This window comes from Bidens hawaiensis, unplaced genomic scaffold (assembly GCF_021521415.1).
Source record: "Bidens hawaiensis isolate Kalapana, Puna unplaced genomic scaffold, B.hawaiensis_p1.1 tig00038476_1, whole genome shotgun sequence".
NCBI classification, from domain to species: Eukaryota; Viridiplantae; Streptophyta; class Magnoliopsida; order Asterales; family Asteraceae; genus Bidens; species Bidens hawaiensis.
Window position 1 is genome coordinate 62273 of NW_027496743.1, and position 16284 is coordinate 78556.

Genomic DNA, 16284 nt, shown 5'->3' on the forward strand with positions numbered 1-16284 from the left:
TAACTCAATTATATGAAATTAGTCCATTTTTAAGGTTTTTATACACCAGTCAGCTCGCTTATGCGAACTTTACCGGTTTACGCGTTTTAACTTTAAAAGTTTGATAATTAGCACAAATAATTATCCGTTTACTCTCAGATCTTGAAATTTTGCACAAATCACTTTTTAACAGTGGGGAATTTTATAAAAATATTTCAAGAATTAATTCTTATATTTAAAATTTACTTATCTATTTTTAAACACCATTTAAACACTAAATATGTCGTAAATACCAAACGATCTTAGAAAAATCCCAAATTTCTCCTGGATGTCCCCCGCCATCCACATAGTCCCCTGTAATTTTTCCAAAACCAAAATCTTCTTTTAAATGCCATTTTTACTAAAACCGATCTAGAAATCCCTAGAACTCGTTTAACCGAAAAGCCTACTTAGACTTCTCCAATGGACCTCAAATTTTGTGTGTGACTTATACATGATATAAAAAGCTTATCTTAAATTTTCCAGAATTTTTCATAATGTTTAGCTATTTTTCACCATTTTTAGCCAAAACCGAGCATTAAATTCACCAAATATTCATCCTTTATCCAAAAATTACCAAAAATTCACAGAACTCTTATTTTCATGTGTAGAACATCCCTGTAAAATTTCATGACCCAACTCTAAACCATCAACAATCTGTCCCAAAAACTCATAACCGAACATAACCGAATATACCTTTCGTTTTCCGCCATTACAAGCTACAAACTCATCTTTCCGCCTTGTCTACCACTAAATACAGAATCTACAAACAACATACCACAATACCAAGCAAGTTACACTCACGATCAAGCCATTTCTTTCATGGTTACGGTTATGATACTAAAAACAAAGATTTAACCGTAAAAATTCGTTTTTGACTCGTTTAACTCATTTCTTGGACCAAGATCCCTTGTATAACTTGTATACATCACTTGATCATGCAAGAATCGGTTTCATCTCGGGTTTCCACCCATTTTTCATTTGAAACCTCATTTTCTTGAAAGAAAACTCAAGAAAGAACTATGAAAATGATTATATCTCGATCTTTACCTTGGTTTCTTGATTAAAGACTTGGGTTTTTGTATGAAGGTTTGAAAGGTTGAGAGGATTTGGACTTGGTTGAATGAGTAAAAAAGAAAATGAATTGTGTTTTGGTGGTATGTGGTCCGATCGGACATGGATGGAGGGTGGGGTGGGACCCACAAGTTCATTCATGGCCACACATTCGGATTACGCAATCTGGATAATGTTTTGGATAATCTGGTTCAGTTCGTTTTTCAGTTAAACGTCTAATTCGGCTTAAAACGGTCGTTTTTCGGCTTTAAAAATTTTTTTTTATATAAAACCGATTTAAAAACTTTAAAAACCTAAACCATGGCATTTATTAACTCGAAACGTCATATTATTAGTTATTACGCATCTTTTTCGGCTTGATCGATCGTCTCTTGCTCGGTTTGGTATTAAAGGTTTCGTTTATCGTACCGACGTACTATTAAAACGAAATCCTTTTTCTGTGCTTTAATCCACTTATCCCGAAGCTTTATTACTTCGTAACATCACTAAATATCATATATCTCGTCTATAATTGAACCCTCGATTCAATCGGGTTTCAATAACTATCGATCGTTTGATCGCATATTCAATACGGTGAGTTATATATTCACATACAATCAATACAACGAACCATGTATTCTCGTATAATTACCATGGTAACTCATGTACCCGACATTACATATGACGTAACTAACGTCTACCGGTTAGGGTATACCTGGTTTCGTCGGAATCGTTACAATACAATACATTCACATATTTACATATATATATGTTTCCGAAGATAAATATTCATACTTAGCCTATTACCTTTTTTTTCATACATCCATACATACTTTCATCCAGACATATACGTTTTAAAGAGCATTTCATCATATAACCTTCGTAAAAATTGTTAGGGTGTGTTCCCTACATTCGTAAATATTATTAGGGTCTATCTACATTCGCAAATATTATTAGGGTCTATCTACATTCGCATATATTATTAGGGTATGTTCCCATTTTTAACATACATTCCATCCATCTGATAACCATACATACCTTTCCTTATATAAACATACTTTCATACATACTCATTTCATTATGTACTTTCATACACACTTATCTCATATTAAATATACTACACATTACTTTCCCTGACGATACGTGCAATATCCGAAGATCGTTCACGCACCGACAAGAATTCATTAATCACATTCATACCATATTATCACATCAATCATCATAGCATACACTTACCATTTAAGATAAGTGTATTAACATTCACATTGATTATGCACACAACCCCGAAAACATAACAAGGAAATGGGGCTAGAAACTCACATGAACTCGGTTCCTCTCAGAGTTAATGGTACCTCCTTTCTTTAACTGGGCACGGCTAACTGTATAACAATTACATATATCAATTAACTATTATTATCCATATCGTATTTCTAATTTATTACAACCCTCAACGAACGGGGGTCCAGGGGCAGCGCCCCTGGCAGCGGGGTTCTAGGGGCGGCGGCCCCTAGTGTGGTCCAAGGGGCAGAGCCCCTGGCTGGGGTTAAGCTGCCATGTCAGCTTGGAAAAATTTAATTTTCATTAACTGTTTTTAACAAAATTTCCATTAGAATTCTTTATTATTATTTTTTCGCTAACTCATTCGTTATGACGAATGGTCTCTAGCTAAGACTCATTCGCTACCATGTTCGTTATGACGAATGCATTCTGGGTATGTATCAATCGCTATTTTATTTTGCTAGGACGAATGGCTTCATTCGTTATAACGTATGGCTTGGTCTGAGACGAATGTGCACATAACGAATGAGTAAGGCCATTCGTGCTTTCTTTGAGACGAATGAAGGGATCATTCGTTACAGGAGAAACTATAACGAATGGCTCCATTCGTTGTCTCCTCATGACGAATGAACGAATCACGAATGAATAAAGGTCATTTTTGATTCCTATGGGACGAATGAGGGTTCATTCTTCACGCCTGCATTCTCATTCGTTATGATTGCTTTACGAATGACCAGCGATTCGCTCAATCATAACGAATTAGCATAAGCTCTTATCCAAATCTGTGACCCTAGGGTCAAAGTCAATATCGCCAAGAACAACGACAGTCAACAAACCCCAGAATTCCAATTAACCTTCGAATCTCGATGAAACAACACGAATTTGATGTCATTGAGATCGTATTCCCAGCGCCTGCAAACCCTAATCATCAAATCACCCAAACATCGTATCTAAATGGTGCGTTTGATATATATATGAAACCGTCTCTTTATACCCTCGATTAACATATCAAATGTTAATGGATTGCACTGTGAGTCAGTTCGTTTGATTCGTTTTTACCATATTCATATAAATCTAGGATTACTTAAACGAATTGAACATAAACGATCAAGTTTCCGTTATAAACGTACCTTAAACGAGTCGGTTTACGCATGCGATCTGGTTTTGATATCGGTTTTGGCTCATAGCGATGCTCTAACACTATCAAGCTCGGGTTCCCACCTTCGGATCTTGGTTCGGGATTAAGGAAAGTGTTTGTGTTTATTTTTCAAGGTGTAGGTTATGTTGTATAGATGGATAAAAATGAAAATGATTAGGGTTTAAGGGGTATCTATACTCCCTTAAGCCCATGGATCTAAGCCCATTACCAATCGTTATTCCATCTTTTAATGTCCAAGCCCACTCTCTTATAGTTTATTTAGCTAAACTGATATGCGACACGTTAATAACAAATGAAACTTCCTTCATTAATATTATCGAAAGTAAGAAGTTACACCTTTAGTCCAAGATGTTTATCATTTATACACCACATTTCTTTTTCATGAAAAAACGTATATACTAAGTTTCTTCTTTCTTAAAAAAGATTATAAAACTTAAGAAACATTATAAAACGTAATCTTTAATAAAGAAATAATATTTTGTCTATGCCCTTGTCTTATGAAAACTACATTTTACTTATTATTCGAACAAGGTATGGGCTATATCCCCGACTAGAGTCTAAGCCATGTATAATAAAATACTTAAGCAGAACCCGTACCATAATACGGTTATTCGGGTAATAAGCTTAAAGACGGTTGGGCGGTACTTCTACTACACGTCGGGTGTCGGTAACGAAAGTCGGTATTCCAAAGTGGCTTCGGGACTCCAACTAGATGGCATAAACTTCGAGGTACAACAACAAACTCTAAGAAACGACACGTTCTTCGAGGACTACAAATTGTGATTCATCATAATTACATGTATCACTCTCTATTTTTCGTTGAATATTAATTACCGTCAACAGTTATTTGATCTCTTCAAAACAGAATGCCAATTCTCATTTATGTCACTTATTTCTTTCACATTCTTTTAATGTAACAAGTATTATTAACAATATGTTAATAATTTGAGAGAAAGGATTGTTAATATGGATTATGCGACGATAAGTCGGTTATTCAAACACGTGTAATGTTATATGCTTGATGGCATATAAAATGACAGCTCATGTTATTGTTTGATGACCCATAACAAATACGTGGCACCTTTATGTTTTCTCACGACCAACATCACAAGACTTTAAAGCCATTCACAATCATTTATAATTTTATAATTTTATTAATTTGTTCCAAAATATGGGTTGCACATGTATATGTATATAATGTAAGAAGTAATCTATTATCTATTATATTGAAATCTTTAAGCGTGGATATTAGTATATATAGTTGATGACATACATACATACATATGCAGGGATGGTTATTTTAAAAATCATAGTAAGTTTTAAGAACTTTAAAAACTCAATTTTTAATCACACATTTAATTAAATGATATGAAATATGTTGTTTAGATTAAATTTGATTAAAAAATAAAGCAGAAGACAGAATAAGTATTTTTGATAATTACATAAGTTTAAGCGTTACACATGTGAAAAATCGATTCGGTGTGTAAAAAATACCGTAATTTTTTGTACATCACTTACACTTACGTATTACACATGTGTAAAAAAAATTCGAAAAAAAATTGTTACGTTGAGTTCTTTCGAGTTCTTAAAACTCGAAGTGGTTCTCAAAAAAAATCAATCCATGTATATATGTATATATATATATATATATGGTGGGGTTATAATAAGAAGTGGAGTGTGTCTAAGAAGTGTAAGAAGTAATTTGATGCGTTAGATTTGTTGATCTGACGGTGGATATGGAAAGTGCGTTTATTGTACGGTGTGCTTTATTTTATTTGCGATGTGTTTATTGTACAGTGTGTTTTATTACATCTAATGGTGAAAACACATTTATTACACTTCTTAGAAAAAATTTACTTCTTATTATAACCTTGCTCTCTCTCTCTCTCTCTATATATATATATATAGGGTAAGGATCCTAAGAGAACCCTTTGCAAATTGAGAACTTTGAGAACCATTTTGAACCACTAAAACACCTTTAAAAAAATATTTACAAAAATCATAAAACAAAAAATAACAAAAACTTTAAAAAAGTAAAAAAAACCAAAATTCTTATATTTCATTCCGGTTTCATTAAAAAAAATAAAAAAAATGTCGTATTATACACATATGTATAATTTTATTTAATATTTAGTTACGTAATATACACATATGTACAATATCATTTATCTTAATTTATACACATGTGTATAAAAAAATCATGTAAATGTACATATGTGTATATAATTTGGCTAAACCGAGGTTTTTTTTATGAAACCGGGATGTTAAAATAAGAATTTTGGTTTTTTTACTTTTTTCATTTTTGTGTTTTTTTTATTTTATGATTTTTTTTATTTTTGGGTTTTTTGTGGTCCAAAATGGTTCTTATAGTTTTCAATTTCAAAAAAGTTCTCTCATGATCCTGATCCTATATATATATATATATATATATATATATATAGATAAATGATCAAATACAATAATCTCTTATCATACAATAGGTACGCGAGTTTCTTCACCATCGATTTTCAAAAAACATGCGACCCGTTCTGATCCTCTGCTCCATCGATTCCGTGCCCTTCACCGTCACCGTCCAATGATTGCATCTACCGTCGCGACCGTCGACGGTACCGTCGTGAACACCATCTTCCTCGTCACGCCTTTTTCACATGTCCGTTGATAAAATTGACCAATTGAAATTGAAATTGTTGAACTAATTGATCAATTAAACTTTGAAATTGGTCCAATTAATCATCAATTGGAGTTTCAATTAATCAATTTTGAGTTTTGAGTAAACCCAGTTGCAGACGTTCCATATTTTGTTCATATGATCGAATCAATGATCAAATTAACGGTCGATTGACGTTTGTTTGATGATATGAGATTATATGAAGTGATTTCAATGTTCAATTTCATGTTTACAGGTGTTTATTTATTTATTTTTTTGTTAGTTTTAGAAGTTCTGAACACCCAGAACTTCTAAACTTTATCAGTTTTGAACACCCAGAACTTCTTAGAACTTCTAAACTTCACCAGTTTGAACACCCAGAACTTCTTAGAACTTCTAAACTTTACCAGTTTGAACACCCAGAACTTCTTAGAACTTCTAAACTTTATCAGAACTTCAATACTTTTTTAAACACCCTAAACTTCTTAAAACGTATTAGAATGTTTAAAGATGTTCGTTTTTTTTGAACACCCAAAACTTCTTTGAATGTATTAGAACGTTTAAAGATGTTCTTTTTTGATCAGAACGTTTAAGGTCTTCAGTTTTGTTTCGGAACGTTTAAACATAATATTTTGAACCCTAATCAGAGCTCGATTGAGTGCGTTATTTCTGCAATTCCATAATTGATTGATGAATCTAAATGCTTCTACACATCAATTCGATTGTTTAATCATCATTTTGGTGTTTATTTTGGTCAGAACGTTTAAACTTTGAGCAGAACGTTTAAACATGAACCCTAATCATAGCTCAATTAAGTGTGTTAATCTGTATTTTCATAATCGTTTGATGATTCTAAAGCCTCTTACACATCAATCGATTGATTAAATCATCAATTTTTGATCAATTTGAAGATTTTTAATGTTCGGTGACGTTCTTTTCAATTTTGGGTTTTGAATTGAGATTTCATACTGTAAGTTGTGATTAGAGTTTAGAAATTGGATGAGATAGATTAAGGAGTTCTGAATTTGAATCGGAATTGATTTTAAATCGATGAATTTGATCGCGAACTACTGTTTGGGTTATTTACCGAACAGTTTGCTTTTTTTTTTGGCTTCAGCGTAATTCGCGTACGTTTTTGTACGTTTAGGATTATTGTAGGATAACTTAACCCTATATATATAATACCTCTCTCTTCAATCTCCTCCGCTTATTGAACTTCAGTTCCTCCAAAAATAACCAGATGGTCTCTCAAATCTTACTCAGACAAGTCATACTCTCTTGCTATGTTTCCAAAATCCTAAACACCTCATTTTCATCACTAGCGACATACCCTAGGTAAGTCTACTATATCACTTTTGCATGTGAGTTGATTACTACAACCTCATGTTGAGTAATGACATTCTCGACACATCATTTCCGGGGTGTCATTCATAAGGAGAAAATCTTAAACTGCTATAGGCTAGGATTAAAAGGAGATATCGCGGGTAGTATGAGTAAGGTTATCACTGCGCCGTATCCTAATTCAAGTGTTGCTTCTATAGAGATACTAAATATTAACAATTTCATATAGCATGGCACAATTCATCTAATGGCCCTTCCAGAGTTGATCATGTTATTGTGGATTTACCGTTACGTTGGCCACCATAACCGTAATTCAACCTTATATTATTATCTCGGTACTGTTCCATCATGAATCAATGTGCATGATCTTGTTCGTACAAAAATTGAGCTATCACAAGATTTAGTCAATGGATATCTATCTATTTTGAGGATGCATGCGACTAGTCCACTGCAAGGATTATAGCAGCACAATCTACAGTTGTGAGGTGACCGGAATACCATTGTTTGCAGGTCAGGGATAGATGCTCAGGGTGGGTAAATTATGATATCAACGTTTATGTGACACTAATATTCGTATGATGATGATGATGATGATGATGATGATGATGATGATGATAATAATAAAAGTATATATGCCAATCATGTGATGCAATGCAAAATGCTTGTGCCGTGAGCTGGGGATATAGCGTTGACCTACTAATGCAGACCTAGTTCGCTACGACAGTGGCTCTGATACCTATTTGTCACACCCATGTTAGCGACGGAAATGCGAGGGCGTGATGACGTCATGGATTGTAGTAAATGTTCACATTGAACAACTCTAATCATTTGTTTAATAAAAATTTTAATATACAATACAAATATTGTCCCAAAAAGATTACATCACATTGTTTCTAAAGGCTATAAAATGAATACTCTCAAATGAATCCTAGTGCATATGACTCCATATGTTTTCAAATGCTTCAATTAACTGAGAATGCATGCATAAAAACGTCAACAAAAACTATTGGTGAATTTCACAGGTTTATTTAACATCTAAAAATAAATATGTTTCGTGGACAACGAGTCGACCGACATTGTCTAAAGTAGATGATTCCTCAGATAGTTACCATGAGCTCTATGATCAAGAAATAACAAAGTTTATATGAGCTACCCTTTTGATGTTCTAAAGCGAAAACATTGAAGTCAACAGTTGGCCAAAGATAACCCGCTAGAAAATCGTGTTAAGTAAAGTTGTGAGAAGAAAATCGTGAAAAGAAAATGAAGTCGTATGAAGCAAAACAAATGTAGCATTTCAAGATCAATGTATATTGACATGAAGAGATAAAGTTAGAAGATTTGAATAGCAGAAGGCTCTATTTTTACATGTTAGTGGTTAAGGAGGTTAATGTTAGAATTAATTCCTCCCATGTAAATTTAGGGTTAGATATGTCAAAGTATTAAAGTATGTTTAGTTAGTAAATTTCAATTATGTATTTTAGAAAGGTTAAAGTTGTAAAGTCGTTTACGTTAAAACTTGAATCGGTGTGATGAATGCGTCGTTTCCATGGTACCCCATCGACATCTATAAATACTTGACATGATTAATGGGAATTAATAGCCTTTTAAGAATTAAATTGTTGTTCTCAATTTCTTTTATTCTGGGCATCAATTGGCATCAGAGCCACGTTTGTTTTTAATTAAAATTGAAAACTCATTGCCGATCATTAATAATCGATCCTTGAATCGGTTCTGGAATACCATTAGAAAGCGAGGGGGCTTTGATTTTGTAATTGATTGTGAGAAACAAACGGCAAATAGAATTTCAATCCTTGAATCACATAACTGTGATTTGTTTCAGAAAACTTGGGGAAATTGTCATTGGCTACAGATTGGATTGCCAAATTCAATTAGATTATAAGTTATTTTATTTGATGAAATATAAATTATCAACTGGAATTAAATTGATGAAGAAACAAAAATCGTTTTTTTTAGTTTTGGCCAATTGGATGCAAAGAAAAAACAATCAAATTAGTTTTTTTTATTCGCATATTCATAAAAATTTGTTTTGTGTTCATAATTCAAAACACAAACGTCTGTTGTCTCTGTGTTTGTGATTTACAATCAACTTTGTGTTTGATTTTTTGTTGTGTTTAGTGGGTAATTAAAATCAAACAAAACCCGTACTATTGTGTTTGTTACTGTTCACTGGCGAACAAAAAAAACCAAAACTATCTGGTGTGTTATTATTCTTTTTTCCATCTTTGTTCTGGACTAAATTGCCCTAGTTAAAATATTTGTTCTTTGTTTAAGAAACCAAGTTTCTTTGTTAAAACCAAGAATTAGGTCGTTCGTATCCATTTGTATATTTGGTGTAGATCTTTAATAATACAAAGATTAATTCTTAAGTTTCTTTTTGACAGATTGTACGATATTGGATTAGTTGAGTCCATTAATATATATTGGTTTGATTATAATATTAATAAAGACGTATTCTTTGTTTCAGAACCAAATTTTTATATTTTTGATAAAACCAATAATTGGATCGTTGGTATGCATTTGTATAGGCAATGGTTATTCACACACCATTTTTGGTTATTCACACACCCTCTTAATATATATATTATCTTTATATACACCTTATAAAATGTGTATGAATAACACATCTCGTCGTATATTTGGTTTAGCTTTTTTATAGTACAAAGATTGATTCTTAAGTTTCTTTTTGTCAAATTGTACAAGATTGATTATTTGAGTCCATTAAAATTTTGGTTTAATAATAATAATAATAATAATAATAAAGATTTGTTCTTTGTTTAAGAAACCACGTTTTTTTTTGGATAAAACCAAGAGTTGGGTCGTTGGTATCAATTTGTATATTTAGTTTAGATCTTTAATAATACAAAGATTGATTCTTTGTTTAAACAGAACCAAGTTTTTTTTGTAAACTTTTATTTTGGTTATTATATAAAAATTTCCATTTTGGAAAAAAAAAAGTTATTATAGGTTTACAAGTTTATTGGAACCTTAAATAATACTTTGTGTATAATTATTATTCTTGAGTGGTGACTATGTCGGAAAATCCAAAGGATACGAATGCCCTTGTGACTTATAAAGAGTCGGGATTATCTATTGCGAATTATCAGTGTCTTATGTTAAAGCCTACAAAGTATACAACATGGGCAATTCGAATGAAGATCATATTAAATGCAAATGGTCTTTGGGTAACGATAGAGTACACTTGTGAAACAAATGCGAATGTCAAGAAAGACAAGTGTACCATGGCATTTTTGTTTCAAACTCTATCAGAAGATCTACTTCTATGTAACAACATCCTACTTTCGTTAAAAATTAATAAAATAAATTTCGTTTATTTTATAGTGCGCCGTTTACTAGTTTAAATAAATAAACTGATAGAAGGTGGGCTTGGACCTTAAAAGATGGAATAAGATGTGGAATGGGCTTTAGTTCCATGGACTTAAGGGAGTATAAATATCACTTAAACCCTAAACCTTTCCATTTTTATCCATCTCTACACCATAGCCTGCACCATCAAAAACACACACAAGACTATCCTTAACCCGAGCCTATATCCGAAGTTGGAAACCCGAGATTTTTGGTGCTAGAACGTTGTGACGAACCGAACCTACATCAAAACCAGCTCGTGTTCGTAGTTCGACTCGTTTAAGGTACGTTTATAACTAGAAATCGTTCATTTAGGTTCGGATTCATTTAGATAATCTTAGATCTGTATACATATGGTAGAAAGGAATCAAAAGATCTAATTTTCAGTTAACTCTAGTATCAATTGATGGGTTAATCGGTAGTGTAAAGACTCGGGTTTATAAACAAACAAATCGGACTATGTAAAACATGATTTTTGGATGTTTCGTTGATTGGGGTTTATAGGCGCTGGTATTACGAATCTATTGATACCAAACTCGTGTTATTTGGTTGAGATTTGAGGATAAATGGCTGAATCCAATGGTGTTGACTGTGTGATGTTCTTGACGATTTTGACTTTGACCCATGAGTCAAAGTTTGGATAAGACTGAGCCAATTCGTTAAAGTTAAAATAACGAATCAGGTGATCCATCACGCACCAATTCGCTATGTGCAGATAACGATTCAGAATAGCCAATTCGTTATATTTAGATATAGAACCAGTTGGTTCATTACTCGCCATTCGCTATGTTACAAGGACGAACCAGAATAACGAATCAGCTAACGAATCAGAATAACGAATCACATGATGTTCAGATAACGAATTTAGATGACGAATCAGATGCTGATCAGATGACAAATCGGCTAACGAACTAGATCATAAAAGATAACGAATTAGCTTAACCCCAGCCAGGGGCTCTGCCCCTTGGACCCCGCCAGGGACTGCCGCACCTAGAACCCCGCTGCCAGGGGCGCTGCCCCCGGACCCCCGTTCATTAAGAATAATAATTAAGACTAGAAAGACGATATGAGTAGTGATAGTTAATTGATAGTGTAATTGTTATACAGTTAGTCGTGCACAGCTCAAGAAAGGAATAACAATTAACGGTGAACGTAACAGTGTTCAGGTGAGTTTCTAGCCCCATTTCCTTGTTATGTTTTCGGGGCTGTGTGCATACTCGATGTGATAGTTAATACACTTACCTTAAATGGTAAGTGTATGCCATGTATGATTTATATGTTAAAGTATGTATATCTTGAATGTAAACGAAAGCTTGTCGGTACGTGAACGGTCTTTAAATATTGCACGCATTGACAAGGGAGGTATGTATGTAATAGATGAATGTGTATGATAGATATATGTACAACATATGAATATGTATGAATGAGTAAACAATGTATATGTATGTTACGGGTATGTAAAGACAGAATGTATGAAGATGAAGAAGTAAGGGATCAGACCCTTCTAATATCTGAGATAGACAAGAAAGTGATCAGAACCTAATAATATCTGAGATAAAGAAGTAAAGAGGGATCAGGCCCTTCTAATATCTGAGATAGACAAGAAAGGGATCAAACCCTAATAGTATCTGAGATAGACAAAGGAAAGAGGGATCAGACCCTAGTAATATCTGAGATAGAAAATGATAGTAACTATATAGTATGAAATTATGTAATGAAGGTAAATTAGTAAGTAATTATTATGTGTCTTCGGACTCATAATTGAAGGTAAGTATATGTATTGTAGATGTATGATTAACTAGAACTCACTCAGCGTAGCTGACTTTTAATATGCACGCAGGTGAGTAGAATGAGACAGCTGGCTTGAGCGGGGGCACATGGCGGAAGAATAAGAGCCTGACATCTGAAGACTGATGATGTTTTATATTTAATGTTTTAAATTTGAAAGACAAGAATGTTTTAAGACAAGTTATGGTTTATTATTGTAATGTTATAAAAGTTTTATATTCCGCGTAAAGTTTTAATTAACTCTGATATTTAGAACTGTGTTTATGAGTAAATCCAACGTCCAAATGTGAGGTACCGGTAACGGGGCCTTATATTTTGCAAGTAGAAAAATGTAAAATTGCAAGAGAAGTGTGACATACACTTATAACAAGACATGTTGGTGCTACACAAGTGCGGCAAGCACGGTCGCAAAGCATCAAGTCTGAGTTTGATAAGTTGCAAATGAAAAATCTTGACCTTTATGCCTGATAGATTCTTACAAATAATTGCTTCAATAGAGCAATTTATGGATCTAGAAAAAGTATCCGTAGATGATATCAGCGAGAGGCTTAAAACTTTTGACAAAAGGATAAAGTCTAAAAGAGAAACTGTGACAGATTATCAAGATAAACTCTTGTTCACGCAACACAATAGCAATAACCATGGTCGTGGCAAACATTTTGGAAATGGTGGACGAGGTAAATTCAACTCGTCATGAGGACGAGTGACGTGTATAATAAAGTGTTGGCAAGAACCGTGTATCAATCTATTGACACGATAATTTTCTAGTACCAAATCTTTGTAAATGACTAACCGAACAAGTAAAGCTTAATTTGAATTTTTAACTACTTAAACTAACATTCAATAAACACAAAGCAAGTAAAACACAAGAACAATCACTCCAAAAGAACTGCCTAGACATGAATCCACTCTACTAACATGATAAGATAGCAATAACATGGTAAAACATCATGAATTTAAAGATAAATACTAGATTACAATCAACCAACCTAATACTAACAAATAATCAACATGATGAGCTTTCAATCAAGAGATAAACATAGACTAACTTGTTTGTCAAACAACAAAGTCTCATAATCAAAGGAAAGCTAGCAAAGGCAAACATTCTAACCACCTAAAGTTATACTAAAGTAAACTTACGAATCTTTACCTAGCAAGTCAACACCAAGTCAAGAATCATAACACTTATCAATATACACTGTTTTGAATTTCACGTTTGTAAAGGGGGGATATATGCGATTGCCCTAATATTTAATTGGTTTTGTATTTACACGTTAATTAATACTTGCGGCTCATACACACACCGGCAGTTAGTTATCTTTTAAAATTTCAAGCACCGGCGGAACCACCACCAGTGCCTCCGCCGCTCGCCGGCGGAGAATCACTGACAGAGGCGCCGAACGTTTGGCTCTCATCACCGGCCGTGTTCAGTCCTTATCATCATCTCCATTGGAATCTGATGAACCAATTCTCACCGGTATGTATTTGTTTGAGCCCCTAATTATTACTATACATAAAAAAAATAGTATTTCACCAACACCCGGGTTTTACCAATACCCGGGTGGGTTTCAAGGCTGGGGTTTTACCAACACCCGGGTTTCGGGTTTGTGCAAATTTTGATAGGAGATAGTAGTTTGATTCGATTAGTGTTTGTTTTAGATCTGGATTGTGGTTGATTTCAATTTGTGTTGAATTATGAAATAGAAGATAGTAATTGGATTACATTAGTGTCTTGTTAGAGGCTTAGATCTTGAGTGTGTTGATTCATTTGCAGTTATGAACTGATTTGTTGATTCGGAAGGTGATATTCATTATATATGTTAGATCTCTGATTGATTGATTGATTGATTGATGATGTAATAGTATGTTGTGATATGTGGATTTAGCTGATTGATTGATTCATGATGTAATGTATATTGTGAGTATCAATCAATCAGCTAAATCCACATATCTCATGTAGTGTGCAAACGAGCCAATCCTGAGCTTTTTCGAGCTCGAGTCTTGTATGGGAAGCTCGTTTAGGCTCATCGAGCCTTGTGTATTTTTAAATTTTACTTCTTTTGGACTTCTATGTATTAATCTTACACTACACAGTGGAGATCCAGCCAAACTTAGGCTTGTTTAAGGTTATCTCAAAATATATAAAAGTAATTAAAGACGTATATAGACTGCTTAGTAAATAATAAATGAGCTGAACCCAAGCTTGAAAAAACAACTCATGAGCTGAGCTCGAACTATAGAACAAGAGCTTGAAATGAGCCGAGCTCTCGCTCTCGACCTCTCGTAAGTCAAAACGATCCAAACTCAAGCCTAGTTGAGCTCAGGCTCGGGTCGTTTACCACCTAGAGTTATATGTGGATTTAACTTAAATTGATTAATCAATTCAATTCTGTCATCTGTGTCTCTGTGAGATTTAAGAAGCAATTGAATATTCATATAAGTATTTAACACAATAATAATCGCGTTATTAAGTCGAAGGAATAACGGAATGATTAGACGAAGACTTGAAGAGAAGCTAAAGCCTAATAGATTTATACCAACAATTTATGCTTAAGTTCATTTGAACATGTAGATTTCTTTGATTTCATGCTTTTTGACCAAATTTTGCAGATGAACACAAAGATCCCCTTTCGAACACAGAAACTGTTGGTAAAAATGTGGCAAGTGATGTACGATCAGTAATCGACAACTCAGCAACAATAATTGAAACCTCTGCACAAACATATTCCAAACCCGAACCTTTAGCAGAACAAACTCCACTAATCTCCACTTCAACCAAATCAAAAAATCCCGAATCACAAACCCATCATCATAGAACTTTCAGCCCTAAACAGTTACGACCCGCCATAACAGCTTCAGAAAACATCAGAGTCGTTTGTTCCATTACAGTTGCATTATTAGTTATATTGGCTGATGCAGGATTCCCTATTGTAGGCAGTGATGTTATAAAGAAAGTCTTACTTTTTAGGCCGCTTTTGCTACTTCTAGTGACGAATGTAACGATTGTGGCTGCGCATTCTCTCTTGCAAGAAGTCAAACACAGGTCAACGGGTCACGCGGGTAATGCTGACCCTATAGGTGTGGCTTTAGAGTGGGCTTTGTTGATGAAAACGGGTTCGAGTGCTTTGTTTATGGACTGTAGCGTTTACTCGGTAGTGGTTATTTGTGGCATGGTAAAATATTGCAGTTGTTTGGGTGGTAGAATCTGTGTTTTTCTTTGGTGGTCAAGTCATTGCATTATAGTTTTGAACTTTGAATGTTTCTTGTATTTATAGACATACAACTAGTTAATTAGCTCTTTTTTTAAAGGGTGTGATGATATTGTCAAGAGGTTGTAAAATTGGCCTTTCTGGTAGAGGTTTGGTTACAGGTCAAATTGAAATGTTTACCTGATCAAGAGTTCAAGTGCAGGTTAAATTGACACGTTAATCTAAGGGTGCCAATCATGTCGGGTTGGCATGTCGAATTTTACAAGTCAGACATGACTTTTATTTTTGTAAAAAGCTTCAACCCTAATCCAAATACACTTAAAATTGTGTAACTTGAAAACAAATTAGTGGGTCAACCTTTTCATTAAACGAGTTAAACAGCACGAATCATCTTTTAACGAAACGAG

General features: G+C 33.8%; 1 protein-coding gene across 1 annotated transcript; it reads left to right on the forward strand.

The window, feature by feature from the left end:
• Positions 1-13309: 13309 nt before the first annotated feature.
• Positions 13310-15955, forward strand: LOC143590319 (uncharacterized). The gene is made up of 4 exons (XM_077070834.1): positions 13310-13345; positions 13983-14145; positions 15279-15841; positions 15944-15955. The coding sequence occupies exons 1-4, from the start codon at positions 13310-13312 to the stop codon at positions 15953-15955; spliced, it is 774 nt and encodes a 257-aa protein (XP_076926949.1).
• The last annotated feature ends 329 nt before the right edge of the window (positions 15956-16284 follow it).

What these genes read in the sequence shown, in the direction of transcription:
- LOC143590319 (XM_077070834.1), top strand. Translation starts at nt 13,310, where the DNA reads ATGGTCGTGGCAAACATTTTGGAAATGGTGGACGAG. An exon ending in TTTTGGAAATGGTGGACGAG is followed by an intron (nt 13,346 to 13,982) that starts GTAAATTCAACT and finishes ACCGGCAGTTAG; the next exon opens with TTATCTTTTAAAATTTCAAG. An exon ending in TGATGAACCAATTCTCACCG is followed by an intron (nt 14,146 to 15,278) that starts GTATGTATTTGT and finishes CAAATTTTGCAG; the next exon opens with ATGAACACAAAGATCCCCTT.